This window comes from Vanacampus margaritifer, chromosome 14 (assembly GCF_051991255.1).
Source record: "Vanacampus margaritifer isolate UIUO_Vmar chromosome 14, RoL_Vmar_1.0, whole genome shotgun sequence".
Lineage (NCBI taxonomy): Eukaryota > Metazoa > Chordata > Actinopteri > Syngnathiformes > Syngnathidae > Vanacampus > Vanacampus margaritifer.
In genome coordinates, this window is record NC_135445.1 from 15,403,412 (window position 1) to 15,421,848 (window position 18,437).

At 37.5% G+C, this 18,437-nt stretch overlaps 1 protein-coding gene across 2 annotated transcripts in view; it reads left to right on the forward strand.

Annotated features, from left to right (window-relative positions):
* The first annotated feature begins 911 nt into the window (after window positions 1-911).
* tcf4 (transcription factor 4) overlaps window positions 912-18,437 on the forward strand; it is a 186,605-nt gene continuing 169,079 nt past the window's right edge. The window contains exons 1-4 of one of the 2 annotated variants that reach the window (XM_077586198.1): window positions 912-1,751; window positions 1,862-1,953; window positions 2,235-2,273; window positions 4,434-4,506. In XM_077586198.1, the coding sequence (XP_077442324.1) occupies window positions 1,882-1,953; window positions 2,235-2,273; window positions 4,434-4,506 (184 nt within the window). In that variant the 5' untranslated portion in view covers window positions 912-1,751; window positions 1,862-1,881. The remainder of the gene's footprint in view (window positions 1,752-1,861; window positions 1,954-2,234; window positions 2,274-4,433; window positions 4,507-18,437) is intronic. The other variant, XM_077586199.1, reaches the window with a different exon arrangement.

Below are 18,437 nucleotides of genomic sequence, written 5' to 3' on the forward strand. Positions count from 1 at the left end.
AAATATTACTTATAGACACTATAACCTTTACAAATGCAAAGACTTTGTCAAGTAACGTTGCACAACCTTTTTGGGGTCTTGAAATGATATAATGTATGTTAACGGACAGATTGTTGCAGCCTAGTTCTTGAATGATCCCTTTACCTGCAGGGATGCCCAAACTTTGGCCCGTGGGCCGTTTGCAACTGCTGTCCATTTTAAGTGGCCTACGGCATGTGCTAAAAATAACATTTCACACATCCCGCGCTGCTTTTAAAAAAGAGGGGAGGGGCTTCGTCAAATGGGGTGCTATGCCCTTGACAACTATACAAACTGGTCTCATCGAGAGCTTTGCCAGATATATGAAGATGACAAAAAATATAAACAACTAAAATAGGAACAAAATTACTCTTGATAGCCTCCTGGTGAATAAAGATAGTTCAGTTTTGCCTCGCTTTTGTGCTTGGTACCAACATCCATTTTGTGAAAATCTCACATTAATGACCCTAACAAATCTGGGTTGAAATTGTTAGTTTAATGCAGATTGCTCTTATTTCAGTTGTGAATGTGGATCCAGTTTTCGGCTGCTGTTCACTGTAGGGGAGGGATGACTGTACAACCACAAAATGCTTACAAATCCCCCAAAATATTTTCCCTATTAACTGAAAGCTGTGATGTAGCAGTGTGATCTATATGAAAACAATATTTCATTTCTTGATAGACTGATTTTAAAGCTTTGTTAAAAATAGTTAACATTTTGAAGTGGCGATTGGAGGAAAATGATTGGACAGGTTGCGGCCCCTGATTTCACTGCCATGCATACTCAATTGAGGAGAATATGTTGCATGAAAAATATTTCAAATTAAAATTGCGTATATAAGAGTAAAAACAAATATTGTTATCTTACTCGTTTTTTTATTTTACACTGCCCTAATAAAATAAAATTAAATTAAAATACAAGTTAGATTTGAAGTCATTTCATCCTATCTCAAGGAACCAAACGTGGCTGTCCTTTTTTTTTTCCGTGTAAAATTACACAGCAAACAATACTTTGTTGTTGTCTTTCTTTCCCTTGCAGATTGTCAGTGCGTACGGTGGCAGCAGTATTTCGACGCGATGGTGTTAGACGAGGATGTAAGCTAGGTGGCCGCACCACCACATGAATCAAACCGACCGCGACTTCACCAGCCACACGCGCATGGGAACCGTGCTGAGCGCCCGGGCATCTTCAGCACCCGCAGCCGAGCGGAGGGAGCCCTCACCCGGCCACAAGAAGCGCACGCTCCGCCCGGAGTCCTCCAATCTGCCTCCACAGTTCTCTTCCTCTTGACTCGCATGCGCACACACAGAGTGAAAAGTCGTAATCTCCTCGGAGGTTTGCTTCTTCTCTGACAGGCTTGCTAAGGTGTTTTTTAGTCTTTAATGAATGAATATTTTGCTTTGTATGATTGTTTGAGGCTGACAGTCGGACGAACTGCGTCTTGGCGCGGAGAGCTCGGACTTCTTTTGGCTGCAGGGCGAGAGGAAAAACACACACACCAAACAAAACAGTCCTTCTGTCACTTCTTCTTTTTCTTCTTCTTTTTTTTTTTTTTTTTTTTAGTCCAGCGACTTTAAACCAGGAACGCGATTGTGAGCTTTCTTCCCTGCTGAGGATGAGAAGAAATTAGACGTGTTGATCGAAGCTTTGAGCTTGTTTTACTGGATTTATTTTGGCTGTGGCGAGCGAAGACCCGGAGCGGAGCGGAGCTGCGCGTAAAAAAGCCAAAGAGGTCTTTCCTCCGCTCTTCTCATCTACATCGCCATCCAGATACACTTCTATCCATCTGTCTACGTCTACCTCCTCTGTCCATCTATTTCTCCATTTGTTTCCATGTTGTAGGTCCGTGTGATTTTGCTAAAATGCATCATCAACAGCGGATGGCAGCTTTGGGCACAGACAAGGAACTGAGTGACTTACTGGATTTTAGCGCGGTAAGATATTGTATTTATTTTTATTTGCTACAAATGAGTGTGATGATAGGAGAGCCTGGAAGTAAATAAGCACGTCCTGTTAGGCTTTCACAGTTTACATGTTTAATTAATGAGTTGCACGGCGCATAACCTGCATATCTTTATTTTGGCATTAACTGCAGGACAAAGTGTGTGTTTATTTAAAGTAAGCTAAAAGAAAAGTGAGAGCATATTTGTGATTTCATTTTGTTTGTATGTGTAGATATTTCTGATGCTGCATTGGTGATTTTGTTGTCTTATAGATGCGAAACAGCGATTTGAAAATGTTCCCATCATCCATGGTAGTATATCTCATTTTAAATCCTTCTTCCCCCTTTATGTGTAGCCTTTTGCCCATGAAAAAAAACTATTTAATTTCCAATTACAATGAGTGTACCATGCACGGTTTAGGCCTATACAGAATAGTTCAAAGCAACAAAAAAAAAACAGAGACTCTTTCAGCATGAACCTGCGTGTTGCACGTGTCCCGTCCGTGCAGCTTTCAACGCAAAGACATAATCCCGTTTTAAATGTAGCACAATTTTTTTCCCAATTGCCCTGGAATAAAAGACTGTGGTGTGAACTTGAGGGACAGGAAATAGTGTTCCATGCTCTCGGCCATGTTTTCTGTGCCTCAACCTCCCTCTGGGAGCAAGTTTGGTCACAAGAGGAGGAGGGGGATGAGGAGGAGGAAAATAGATACAGCCCTCAATGAGGAAGAATAAACGGACTCCCATTAATCCTGTATGAAAGGAAGATATGTCAGATTAGAAAGTGCAAAAAAGGGTAGTGGTGCTGCATGCCAGGAAATCCTTAAACAAAAGAAAAAAACTAAATATTACCCCTTAATGATTATAAATATGCAAATACACACATTTCCATAGCTTACCTTATTAAACCAGTTAAACAGGTTCATATAATTACCCTAAGGAATATTCATGCTTAAAAACTATTACGGCTGAATTTGATCTCTTTGTCTTTATATCAGCTTCAGAGCCGTCAAATGTAACACACACGCTGAACCACATTATTGTCAATGTTTAATAACCACTATGACGTTATACAGAGGCTGTGGATCTAAATTTTTGTTGTATTGTGCTACTGTGAAGTTTTTGAAAAGTAAGCACTAAGAAATTTACAACCAATAATTGATGAATAGTTTTAAAATATATGTTTCCATATATCACTATACTTTATACTGTATATATGTTATACAATAACATATTCAGAAAGTGTCAGATAAATAGTCTGAGTATTAAGTGATGAATCAAAACTTAGTACAAGTGATTATATTCTTATCATTATTATCAAAAATTCAAAACTTGAGTCCTGAACAACAATATTGTCAAACAAAAATATACACAAGCACAATAGGATTAATCTTACATTTGTGCTTTAAAATGCTTTTTTTTTTAAAAATCATTTTATATGTGAAAAATGAACTACAAATTAACTACACACACATTTTAAGGCCTCTCTCCATTACATTAAAATACCAAATGAAAAGTCATATTGATTTATTTCTCCTTGTGTTTGACTCATTCCAAATTTATGAATAAACAAACGTTTGACCAAATCGAGCGGTGAGCCCACCAGTGTGTCTCCTCCACCATTAAAGCAGGCCAAAGATAAATTTATGCAATGGCAGGTCCGTGAACGCCCACCATAGGACCGACTACTCAAAGGTGCTTTCCTTTAACAATTACTAATACAATATAATGTCAATTCTGTCGAAAAAAAGAAGAAGCAGCCATCACAAACATCTCAGGACCAATATGAGACATAATAATGTCAATGTTCTTTTGTAATCAATGTCCGATAACTTTCAATTTATAGAAATAATAATAATGAAATTATGTTATTTGCATGTGAAAGTTTGTCACTCAATTAGTGCTCTTTTCGGCCTGCTGCCCCGCAGAGATATAAAATCTAACTTTTCATGATCTGTGATATGCTGCAGCCTCATTGTCACTGGTGAGACTGCTTCTATTATAGCAGTAGTCAATTTCAGCATCACGATGCATGTAGACGTCACAATGATTGTTTCAGTTTGATCTTTGATCACTATGATGAGCTTCATTCCTAAATACAGTGTTTTGAAACGTAATTGACTATTCGGATATAAAATCACAGAAGAAAAAATGATGCTCAACTGTAGATGAACACATTTGAAGTTTTCCAACAGAAAAGTTGGGTACTCAAATGTTACAGTCCTAAACATGAAGACATTGCAATTCAGCTCTTGTTGGGAAAAAAAGATAAATGCTTTTTGTCAAGCAGATGTCACCTTTACATTTGAGGCAAGGAGTGATACACTTCTTGCGGCACTATTTCCCAGCCAAATGTCTCCCTGGTGTATTGGAATGAAGCTTTTCATATGTAGCCACAGTCATTTTTGTGCGCTCTTATTGCTGCCTGTGTCTGTGCTTTTGAAGGTAATGCGTGCTCTATTTGTCTTCTAGATGTTTTCCCCTCCTGTTAGCAGTGGAAAGAATGGACCGACCTCCCTGGGGAGTGGACATTTCTCCGGCTCAAGTACGTCAGCTTTCTTCTTTTTTTTCAATGAGCTGTATGTTGTCTCAATTTGAGATCCTCCCATGCACCTGCTCTGTGTGGGTAACCACACACTTTTGTTTGATAGCGGCGATGGAGGCTGTTGTATTTGTAGTTTGGTGTTTTAAAATTTCTCAGTTAAACTTCATACTCTTCAATATTATACAGTATATCAAATAAGACCATGTGGCTATTATAACCGATTCACTCGGCGAATTGAGCAGCTATACCTTGTGGTCACTTGCATAATCTGATTAGATACAATATAAGATTAGCAGTATTAATATAACAATAAGAATGGATGGATGGATTTTGGTGACAATTGTGAAAAAGGACTGCTTTATACTGCATTATTAAAAAAAATATATAGGGCTAGGCTCAAATTCAACACAGGAATATATCGATGCACACACATATCGTTACGGAGGCGTCAAAATCAATATTGCATATTCATTCCAAAAGTCTCTGAAAGTTGCTCTTGGGGACAAACATGTATGTGAAGTAGAGGTGTCAAAATTAGTGCGTTCATCTTGAGTTAATTGAAAGTTCCTTAAATGCCACAATTTTTTTATTTATTGCGCAATTATAATGACAGGCCCTTACTTGGAAAGCCTACTTGGGGAATTCCAGTTGCAACACAGCAGACACGTTCACGTCAATAATTAGTAGTAATAAATGTAATAATAGCGCATATATTTGTGGAGACTGGGGTCCAGTTGTATATTACACAAGTTATATTCATGTTAAAGATTGAATAGCTCTTAATATGAATAGAAAATGCACTGAGCTGTAACCAACGTCTTACAAATGCAATTATGCCATCTAGTGGCAGAAAAATTACCTCAACACAAATCAATACCACACTATTTTTTTACAGTACATTTTTTTAATGTTAACTAAATTTTATGAATTATTATGAAATTACTGTACCAATGACTAAAAGATGCAGCCATATTGCCTTGAATACTATGTATCGGGATTCATGTGCATGACCATATATATTGTATCGTGAGGTTGTTGGTAATAATAGCCAGTATTGGATGTCATTATAGCATGTACCTCATAAAGTACTGAGTTATGTTTTGTTTGTAGGTTCTTCCAAAACCTCTGAAAACAGTCTCTAGGTAATTAGTATGCTACATAATGATGTAAATATTGTCATATTAAAAACAAGACATTTATAGTATTTTTCTTTTTTTTCTTCGTTTTTTACAATTGGGAGGATAACTTGTTTTCAGATATTCATGTTCATTCCTGAGAGTGACTTCCTGTTTTTCTGATTTGGTGATGTCACTCTTTCCTGCCTGTGACTGTACCGTGGGGATTAGCTCACTGCGGTTCTATACAGTGTGGACCTTGTGGTGTCAAACAGTAGTGAAACATGCTCACTTGGAATGTTGAGCCGGACAGTTGATTACGAGGTGTGTTTCGATTTACAGTCAGGTTGTAACTTGGTGCGTTTGTCATGAAATGTGTGTGTGATTGACATTAATGAGATAATACCAGCAGAGTGTGTAATTTATTCACTTAATCCTATTTGGCTTTTAGAGAGTGAGTGAGCGAGTGAGTTACTTCCTTAATGTGTCTTCCATTCATAAATTTTGTTACCATGCAGTAGGTCAGCCACGTACACTGTAGCGGTCAACATTTATTTTGATCCTCCTTACGTGTGCCAGTAATTCACAGTTCACACTGAGCCACTTGCTTATACATGCAGTCACTCTGCTAGTAGCAGACAACAAACAATAACATAGTATAGATTAGAACCGCTCATTTACTAATTCAGGAAGGGCTACGTGTTCTGTTAAGCTTGCTTTTAACAGTTCAGATGCTTAGATCAGTACAAAAAAAAGTGAAGTTAGTAGTGGTTCTTGTAAACGTCCGACGACACGTCCTGAACAGCTGCCGGTTAGCATGAAGCTAGCTGGCATAGGCTCCAGCTGACCCATAAACCTGAAATGGATGTCACTGATGCCTGTATTGTAGCTATTATACATAATTACAGTGGAAGCCCAGTTTTTGCAAATAATTTAATACAAATGTATGAAAACTGAAGCGATATTTACACTATAAGAAATTTTACTAACACAAGATTCAGCTTGGGAATCACTGAACCCCTGTCACACACAAAAGATGAGATGATATTTGGTCGCATGCTCAATTCCAGGAAATGGGTGCATAAGTCAAGTTTTGAAAACCGAGCAGATGTAAAAAACGAGGGATTACAAAAACCCACGGTACCTAAGTATGCAAAATCAAACCAACGCTACAATTTTTTTTTAATGTAATTTTTTAATCTCCATTTGCATCATGATTGCTAACATTGTGTGAGCTTTTAAAGCATGGGAATTCCCAGTTCATTTGCACGTGGCTACATTACAGCAACACAGCATGCTAACATCCATGTTCGAATTCCTGAAGGCAGTTTTAGCAAATTAGGGCTACAAACAATGTTTCCATCGATGAATCAGACATGTTTTGTGTGCACTGATAAATCACACATGTATGCGTGTCCAAGAACTTTTGCTGATGTTGCACATGCAGAGAAGACACAAGAATCAGAGACTCACGGTGTCACATGTAAATCAGAAAATAAATGTGACATTGTCGTCAGATTACTTGTGTTTACTGTATTTGTGCATTGATTCTTATCGTCATTTATTAAGTGTGAAGTCACAATTTGTCTCACAAATTGGAGTAATTCCTATTCTCCAGAAGTTTGCATAATCCAGTTGGTAATGATGCTCAATTCTCTTGAGTATTATTAACTTCTGTTCCACATTTAATGGCTGTTCATTTCATTTGTTTAAATTGTCAAAGATTTTAGGGAGACCCAAAGATTATACTGGGGATCAATTCGAACAAAAAAAAAATCTGTTGAGGTAGATTTCTATGCTGATTAAAACTAACTATTCTATTTTGAGAATTTGCAGTCAGTTTTTTTTTAATTGCACGTCAATGTTTTTCTCCACAGCTTAACTTCCAGATAAGCAAAACTCCATTGACTAGCTGTAGTTAGACTGTAGTAAGAAGAGCTGATTATGATTGGCTTCATCTACAGCTGCATGGCAACTTTTTTGTGCAGTCACAATTGAGAGGTGTGAACAGGTGTGTACTCTCAATATCTAGCTAGCATAGTAAGAAGATCTACTCCCCGAGCCACGCAGCTCCTGCTATGTGTTAGTATATTGCTCGTGTCAGCTGGAATCTTCCTAAGTCCAAGAGATCAAAAATGATGTTTTTGGTCTCCTATTGGAGATAAGCAAACAGGAGGACGGGCATAGCTCAGGTGGCAGTGTGGCAGTCTCCCAGGCTGAAGGTCGTGAGTTTTTTCCTCAACCCTTGAGTGACTTTAATAAAAAAAAAAATCTTTATTTTACTCTCTTCCGAGTGTAAATATGAGCCTACTCTAAAACTGAGTCTATATGATGCCACTCTAAATAGAGTCAAATTTACTGTGTAAACATGACACAGTGTCACAAACATTTCTTATTTCTTCACAATTCTCAACACATTTTTTTTTAAAAACTTTGGTTTGTTCTTGCTTGTATTATGAACGTGTTGAGTAAGGCTCTGGCTATGTGTGCATTTTATTTCATGAAAACATGACTGTGGATTGTACAGTGACTTCCCAGCCAAGTTGTTTGTTTTGGTGTGAAAATAATGGATATAACTGACACTGACTGGAAGAAATGTCTTAGAAATTTAGTATTCACACTTTACAAAACCGACTACTACTGGTTCACCGCTGGCTCAGTTTGCTGTCTACAGTATGTTGTAAATGTAATCTATGGGGATAAAATGCCCAAAAATACTAATTAAATATCACTGCATCAGCCCCAAAAGACACTGGCCCACCGGCATCTGCCATGTATGCCAGATGGCCAGTCCAGGCCTGTATACATACACGTTTATTTATTAATTTTATTTTTGTTCTCAAGAATACTGGGATCCTATAGCTCAAAAACGTGATGGGTTAAAGTAAAACTGTGATCAGTTATGGATCCTAAGGGATATGGATATGCTGCTTAATCGTAGAGAGCTAAAAAAACAACAACAAAAAAAACATAATCACGCTAGTGGCTTCACTTATACTTATTTGATTAAGTTTTATTGTAATAAAGATGAGTGCATAGAATTTTTATGGTAAAATTCTTGTGTAGCTTGGGGAGGACAGGAAAGCAAGCATCAAGACTAAGGAGACTAAGGAAGCTCATTGGTAAACAATGAAGCATTTGTGCAGAAATGCTGGCCTCCAATGCCAATAAATGCCAATGCCATTAAATAGTTATTCACGAATACTTTTCACAAATAATAGTATTGTTGGCAATTATTCACCTGAACTGCTATAAAATGACTTTGCATTCTTGAAGTTATTTGTTGTAACAACACTTGCACAAAGCTTAAACAAGCACAGTATTGCTGGAAAACGTATGATGGGTTGGATGATAGCGAGAGGGCTGGGTGGCGGCTTAACAATAGATTTTCATAAACATGTGGTCAGGAGCTTCGGGAGCATTTAGGGGTTCAAGGACACTTGAATATGGTTATTTGGGGGAGTCAGCCTGTTGTTGCCGAACAGAATAGGGAAATGTTGAACTCCATATAACCTTCACAATGACATACAGTATTATCTAGACCATCTTAATTAGCGGAATACACGTGTAGTATAACTATACACTCTGCGCCATATTGAGATTATAACAGAATCCACGATCATCCAAGCAGAAGAAGTCGGTTTTGGTGCAGGGTTTTTGCAGAGAAACTCTCAGATCATTTCCGTTGATCCTGCTCATCTTCGTCAGCCGTTCTGTTAGTTTCCTAAAAACAGCACGGCGCAGACGTCCTCTTTGTTTACTGCTTGTTTTTTTGTGCCATGATGTGGTTTACTCCCGTGCCGCGCATGCAAATGTGAAGCAATACAGCAAATGTTGTGAGTTTGGTGGGGGGGAAGTACCCAGTTTTGGTTGCATTTTCATTGGATGTTGGTTTGCTGCTCTGTTGTGTATCCTCACTTTGGAATTATTTTCATGCCCAAAACACACAGCGCTGTCACACAAACTTAAAGCTACACAAACAAAATCACGTTTTTCCACCCACATGTACAAGATTCATCACGCACACACATTTTGCTCACCCCTGCTGTGGCTTTCTGCAGGCCTCGGCATTTTGATGAGCCTGGCGCTGTTTGTGAATGCAGCTAATTAGAACTCTATAGACCCACACAGCCATGAGAGCAGCAGTTTCCAAAGGAAGGGATGAGGCCAGAGGCTCGGACATGCTGACACTGAACCCGGTCCTCACATTGTATGTTTAGTTCTGCTCAGCAGTCATGACTTTGGTTTCGATTTTGGGCAAGTTTGAAAAAATATACTGTTAAAGATGGACTGCTCAGCAGTTTGACCTCCATTAGGCTAAATCATCACATGAAACATATTTTGGTTCCGCTAATCTTGGAATGTATCTCTTGGATTGAAATACAACAAAAATTCTACATGTGGAAACTTAAAAAATTACAAAAAGTTTACTACAGCGAACCTTAATGCTTTTTATTTTTGTGGAAAGCCAATTGCTGAAAAACACACCTATTTGCATTTTCCAATCCACTTTATTTCTATTGGATAAAAACAATCAATAAAATAATACAATACAATACAAAATAATACAATAATAAAAAAATAACAACAATAAAAAATACAATAGGTAAAAGAAAAAAGAAAAAATAATACATTAAAATAATAAAATAATAATAATACTAATAATTAAATGAAAATAAAACATAAAAAGACCCAGAGGACCACACAATTCATGCTGAACTAAAAGCCATAAGTTCTTTCTGATATGATACCAAAGCCCTGGCTAATAGGAACGTAGTAATTAGCATAAAGGAAGTATTTTGAAGTGGTACATCTCGACTGTACTAAAATTGTTGTATGTCATGTATGAGATAAGTTTAGTTTGTGTTGATAGGAGTGTTGCTGAGAGCTTTTGGGGCATGTGCATGGTTTTGTTTCTTTTGAGAAGGAATGAAAAGGAAAAAAGAATATCAATCATAGCATCTGCATAAAATATATCAGACGCCTGTGTTCAGCCAACATTTATTGAGTTATTTAACTCATTACTAATACTTTAGGTACTTATTAATAGGGATGTTCGAGACCTTTTTTTTCAAACCGATACGAGTACTCAAGTCTACCGCTACCAAGTACGGATATCACAAGTACTTTTGATACATACAAATTCCAGGAAAAAACAATTACCTATAATTTCAAAAAAATACTTATATATTCAAATATACTATAGCATTTTTGCTTAAAATTGCATGAAATGAATCCCTATTTTCTGTTCTTCTAATTTCTAATCAAATTAATTAAATAATAGTTTGTGATTGTAAAACGGCCACAAATCGCGATTACCAATAACCTTGAAACTAGGCCAGGTATCTGCCCTATACCGTTACCTGGTATTGGTATTCGCCCATACCTACTCATTTCTAAGTTGTTAATACAATAACTTGTTAATACCACTAACGTAAAAAAAATAATAAAAAATCCTATATATGTATGTATGTGTATATATGTGGAGGTGTCACAAATGTAATGTAAATGATCTGAACAGCAACACTGGAAGACAAAGCATATACTGTAAAACAAAATATGCGCAAGGAAACATGTCAAACAAATTTACATGATCAGATCTGTTAAAGATGTATTTTTCACACTTCCACAAAACTATAAATATTTGTTTGTGTTTCTGATGGCTTAGTGGATGCTAAATCCTCATATTTTTGGAAATCAATTCACCTTTATACACAAAAGCGTAGAAACATAAACGGTGCAAGAGTCCCACATGACATGCTCAGCCCACGGTCATCAGCAAGCAGGAAGTGGATTAACCGTTTTAATTATTGGGAGATTTTGCCTCGTTGTTGTTTATTTTGGGATCATCCCTGGAAAGATAATGCACACATCAAACTCTGTGTGTGTTTCTAATCTCCTCCTGGATGAAGCCGTTCAGAGAGCGGCTCCACTGTGCTTGTCAGCAGCGCCACTCGTCTATTTCAGGTCTTGGCTGCTTTTGGTGTACCCCCCCTTCCCCCTTTCCACCCTACACCACCGTTCGAACCCCTCAGATGTGCTGTTTGTTTCCCTGTCAACGGTGTTGGAAGGGGACTGAGGTGTGTGAGTGTGATAGTGTGGAAATGAGAATTGAGGATATCTCACAAAATGATGCCTATGTATATGTGCGCGTTGTCTATGTATTGGTACAAAGGAAGGAGGTAAAGATGAAGACAAAACTTAACATAAAATAATTCAAAATCAATCTTTACAATAATTTTTGGTGTGCAGCTTTATTAGTCCAAACACTGTATGATATGATTAACTCATTCACTGCCATTGACGGCTATAGACGTCAAAAATTCATTTAAACTATTTCTACTAGCTTAATTTTCTTCCCACTTTTGTTAACAAGAGAATGAAAACCTAGAAAAAAATATTGTACATTTAGAACAGATATAAAAACAAATTATTAATCGTGAGTTAACTATTGAAGTCAAACAATTAATTACATTTGAAAATTTTAATCACCTGACGCGGTTTAAAAAATAAGAAGAAAAGATTATTATAAATTAGGGGCGTCAGGCGATTAAAATTTTTAATCATTATTATTAATCGCATGACTTAACTCACGATTAATTGCAAATTTTATACCTGTTCTAAATGTACCAATTTTTTTTAATTTCATACTCTTGTTAACAAAAGTGGAAAAAAATGTTTAACTAATAGAAATAGTTAAAATGAATTTTTGACGTCTATAGCCGTCAATGGCAGTGAATGAGCTAATATTGTTAGTTATAATAGTTTTCCTCTATCTCACGGGGCGGCCATTTTACAACTTGCTGTTGACTGAATATGCCATCACAGTTGCTCGGGGCTCAGGTGACAACAAATCATATCACGTCAACAAAACGTGCGTCCGTCACTGATGGATTGACAGATCTTCCGTTAATATTGCTCATCTCTTATCATTAACTGAGAAAGTATTGGAACTCACTAAATTGCAGTATATCACAATAAAAGTTGCACTCAACAAAACCTCACACAAGCTTGAATCAAGGGCATGTGTAGATGATTCTGTTTTTCCCATGTGCGTGTATTTCCTCTAGGTTTGTGGCTTTTCCTCCCACAATCCAATCCATGGTTGGTTAATAAAAAATACTCTCAACTGCCCTTTGGTGTAAATGTGAGTGTGAATGGTTGTTTTGTCCATATTTGCCCTGTGATTGACTGGCGAGCAGCCCAGGGAATATCCCGCCTTTCGTCCAAAGTCAGCTGCAGGAATCGACTTTGAGCAGTACCAGTCGTTGTGGCGAAAGTTCAACTCGTAGAACAGATTCATTCTGTTTCTGTTTTATCTTATGGGGAAAATTAATTTAGAAATCACCCCCTGCAGCAGTGTTTGCTTCTTCACACATCTGCCGAGAAATTTGGGCAGCCGCATACACAACCACATCGGCATGTTGGATTTTTGTTCCTCTAATTGGTATAGCTTATTCAGTCACAGTTTACAGCTGAGAGGAATAAAAAGGGGTTTGCTTTAATAATATCTCCTCTCACGTTTGATTTGATACACTTGTACGGAACAGAAAATGCGCCTTAACGTGGCGAACAACGCCCCCACCGCCACCCTCTTGTCTTTATTCAGTCAAATCAGCCTCCGTTCCACCTGTCACTCAAACTCATCCTGGATGATGGCTTTGAAAATAGAGGTGGTGAGCAGAAGCCGGTTGCTCAATACCTCGCCCTCCTACCTTCTCGCTCTGCCTCTGAGGCTTTTAAATTGTCTTGTCTCCTTGGCAAAAACACCCAGCCAGGCTCTTAATTGAGGTACGGATTAAGAATTAATAGGCGTTTTTAGCTATAATGGCAAATATTATGAGCTCCATTTGTTTTTCAAACGCTAATAATGACCCTGCTAATAATGGCAGTGATTTCAATGTTCGCGTCTGTTAGAACTTGGCAGGGATATTTATTTATTTATTTATTTTGACAAAGCTCAGGAGACTGACGTCGCTATTGCTTCGGCAAGCCGACTTAGTACCGAGTCGGCACTCCATATGTTTTCCCTAAAGGCACAGCTAAGACTAGTTGGGCTCGGCTATAGAGTAAGAGAGAACTTCTTTTTTTTGGACTCATTTTGGTCTTTGACTCAGTTAGATAACATTCACTTGTCACTTTTGTGTGTCCTATCATATATGTGTCAACCGTCAGTTTTTGAGTGTTTGTTGCCTTCTGATACGCTTTGTAATAAGACGACTAAACGTTTCCTGTCTGACAAACTGTCAGTGTTTAATTGCTGGTCTTCATCAGAATTTTTTTTTTTTTCTGGAGTCACAAGTGCCTATTTTAGAGGCATCTGTTGGACACCTGCAGCAGGTAATCTGTCGGATTTATACGCAAGCCCGTCATTAACTGTGGAGAGTGATTTGAGATGCAAGACAGGCAGAGAAATGGAGTGCATAGATGTCCATACGATTTAGGGTAAATATGTCTTGTTTACGTGTAACATACTTCACATTTCATTTCGTCACTTTCTGGGATGGAGTGTGGAGTTTCTGCTCTGTCAGACACACTCCAATCATGTTAAATGTTTATGATTTCAACCTAGCAAATGCTCACTGACAGTATAGAGATACACTTGGAGAGAACTTTTCAATCTTCAAAATTTAACATAACCAATTTTGCAATTGTTCATATTGTATTAGCATTTCAGACTTATTGTTGCCAATAGCCATATTGGTCTGAGTTACCTGGACACAGCGTACCGTGTTACCGCACACAAAACTGGTTGTTCATTTTGGACTTGTTTCCTGGTCTATCGTGCTATAAAAACGCTGTATGGCATAGCCAAATATTGCCATCATTTAGATGGCACTCCTAACCATCTCAGTTTTCATATTCTTCCTTAGAGAAAAAAAAAGTCATTTATGTGGATGTGACCGATGAACGCGGCCACAGAAGGGTGAACCGGTCCATTGCAGTGGCATAATGTATGAAAACTGTGATGAATCAAAACATAAATGGACATGCATCATAATGTGAACATATTAGAACATATTAGAAGATATTTTTTGTTCTATTCACGTCGTAAGGTTGGCTGCTTTGTAGAAAAAAACATCCACTTAATGTCCAAAAATGTCCAAAAAACTGACAACGCCATAAGAAACAAGTCCAAAATCAACAGTGCCATTACTGGTCGTAATCGGTTGCTTTTGTAAGTTTGTGCATAAAGGGGAATTGATTTCCAAAAAACTATTTTGTAATGAGTCGGATTGGGCGAAACTGATACCAGGTATCGGTATCGGGCAGATAGCCGCTTTATTTCAAGATTATCGGTACTCGCGTCATACACAAACTAGAATTAGAAGAAAAGAAAATTGACATTAATTTCATGCAATTTTAAGGAAAATGCTCTATTAGGATACATACAGCTTGGTCTATTAATAGCACGATAGACCAGGAAACAAGTCCAAAATGAACAGTGCTGTTTTAATGTGCTCAATGTACGGACAGGGAATGTTATTATTTCCATTAATAGGCTTAAAGCTTTTTTTCAGGGAATTAGACACCATTGATATTTGCATTTTTAATTTTCATGCACACTGCCTAATACTGTGGATGAATGAAGGAAAATAAAATTTGAATCATGTGTTCCTTTAATGCACTCTAAATAATCGTTGTAGCTAATTACAGTATATTACTTTTTAAGGACGGTATAATATGCTTTTGATCTTTTGTTCTGCTTAGTCATACAACTTTTTACTCCTCTAGTCATCTGATAGCACTCACCCCTCGCTCATCCCTTTTTAAACCTTTCAACATATACTGTGAAACTGCAAAGCTGCAAGGCCCCATGTCACCAGTAAACATTTGTCCACACCCAATCTGTGACGTTGCTGAGGACGGTGCATGTTTTGCACCTGTTAGCTCTATTAGGAAAAGCTGCGATGGAATCACAGTCGCTGTGCCTGATCACCCAATCCTTAGAAAATAACGAGGTAGGCTTGCAATTACAGTCGTGCTCAGCAAGACTGCACCTTCAACAACCTTCAGTTAGAAGAGATACAGTATATTCTGGCAGACAGGCGGATGTATTATGTGCATGAACTTTTGTATGTGTGTGATTTTTACATATTACACCGGCATAAGCTGAAAATGGAAATAATGTAATTCCCCACCTTTTCATTGTAACAGTTCTACTGTTTCATTATTTAAGAATTCCTCAAAACCCTCTTTATCTAACTTGTTTTGAATCTTTATCTTTTTTTTGATAGCAATTTTTTAACTCCTCCTCATCCAACTTAAAACTTTTTTCCCCTCCTTGAACCCGTCTTTTTCTTTTCTTTTGCTTACCAAACTGTTGCTGACTTGCACTTGTCACTTGTTTTTTTTTTCCTTCTTAATTTAGAAAGCACATTTTGGGGGTATTTTCTGTGCAAAACATCCTGTAATCATGTGATGTTTTGTTTTTTATTCATTTTGACTTAACATTCCTTCCAGCCATCAACAGCAACTGTTTCTTCCCGCTCTTATTATTCTGCACTTCCTTCTTGACCTTAGAACAGCTGACCTCAGAGATGATTGTTTGCCAGTGTGATGTATACGTTAGTTTCAAATTGGTGCCCTAAAATAATCATTTTAAAAATACAAATAGACAGAACTAAAAACTGAAACATAGACACAGACGAACATAGACAAAACGAAACCGCTTTAAATTAAGTACAATTTTCTTTTATCAGAGGGCTCAACAAAGCAACATAACATGACGTCTGTTTTTGTTCCAAAATATTTGCAGCCAATGGATGAAACTTCGCAGTGTGAGTTGAAAACAAGTTTGTGTCGCTTGGTAAAGCCCATGCACAGAAGTGTACAAACATCCTCCCTCTCAAGGAAAGCCTTCAACTGTTATTTCTCCTGGGGCTACCTTGGTCCAATTTTATCTGAACCACATCCGGAGAAACTATGGATGTGCATAATAATTGATTAATTGATAAAGAATGATGTTGGCTGTGTGGATTTAATTGTTTATTAAGTGTATCTGGAAGCAATTTAGGGATAATGAAGTACTGTACAGACTTGGCTGCAGCCCGTTAATTCACAATTGTTGCAATCTGAACTAGTTTGCTCTCTATAGAAATACTTTATGGACATCTCTTCTGAAAAATCAACTGATCGATTGTACTTCCTCAAACATTCCAAAAATATGAAGGTTTGACCAATGGAAGGGACTAAAAGTTCCAATGATGTAACTGTGAATGGTTGTTTGCCCGCGAATGTGGACACCCAATAAGTAGAAGGCTCACCAACCCAGGACATCTAACATTCATCAATAAATACAATCTCCAATTGTTAACTTTGCATACATTTCTTAAAGCTCATATTACAAATATTAAAATTAGCAAAATGTAGTTTTATTTTTTATTTTTTTTATCTTATACAACAGGCAGCTGTGTTTTAAAATTTTAAACTAAAAGTTTAGGGAGCTCCCAGAATCATCCGCATATATTAAAAAGTTGAATGAAAATGTAAACAGATAAATAGCTCTTTATTGTTTTACATAGTAAACAAAGTTTTCCAAAATTTGAAAATATCTAAAATGTTCAATTTAAGCACATCTGCTCTCACACACATTACACACACACATTCTGAAGAAGTATGTTTAAAAAGGACGTGGCGGGGCACAGAGAAACCATGTGAGGAAAAACACCCAAAGGGAGCTCATTCACACTGAGAGGGATAACAACACACGACCACAAGGAGTGCTGCCATCCCAGAAGCGCAACACAACTTTACATTGATCTATCATTAGCCTTCATATATATATATATATATATATATATATATATATATATATATATATATATATATTTTAGAAGGCCGATGCTGATATTCATGAAAATGCTGAATATCGGCGCCAATAATCGGCCTTGCTGGTAATTGGTCTATGCCTATTAAATACATGCATATCAAATGCCATCTGTTGACTCCCAAATCCATAAACAAAACAGCATTTTGCTTTATTGTCTTTTGTTTGTCTTTATCCTTTTTTTTTTAATTAATTGTGATTAAATGTATCAAGAGGCGCCCAAATTTGACGAAAGTGCATGAAACCAGAGCAGGTGCTAACATTCATCGGGTTAATTACTGTGCAGCATTCAACATTTTATTGCCGGGGAAAATGTGGAAAAAACAGGATGAAATGAAGTGAATGAAGGAATCTCATGCTGTCCACCACAAGGGCAGATGTGATTGGACTTTGATATTTTTAATTTGCACAGATGTTATATTTTACTCACCTACATTTTACAAATCCTATCAAAATATTTGCAAATTGAAATGTTTGGTCTGTGATTGGCTGGCAGCAGCTCACCCATGACCTCGAAAATTGAAGATGAAATAAACTAAATTTCATTTCAATGTCAGCCCGCAAAGCAAATATTCTTATTTAAGAGTGTGTGTTGGGAATCTGTTAATTGGGTGTGTTAAATGTACTAATGTGATGTACGCTGACTTGCCAGAGAAACAGTGAACCTTCACACTACAGAGACTAGCAGATGAAACCATCTGGTTGAGAGTGAGAGGTGGGATGGAGCAAGAAAGCTGCACAATGGTTTGTCCCAGCTTTTGTTTCAGTCTCAGGCTTTGGCAGCGCTGGCACCAGAGTGGCACTGCCAATTCCCCGTGTGTGTGTGTGTGTGTGTGTGTGTGTGTGTGTGTGTGTGTGTGTGTGTGTGTGTGTGTGTGGCAAAGAGGGTAAGGGGGTTGCTTGGAAAATCTCTCTCACACACACGCACACTTACTGACATACATGCACGCTCACAAAGATTGTAAATTGTCTGGAACACCCCTAGT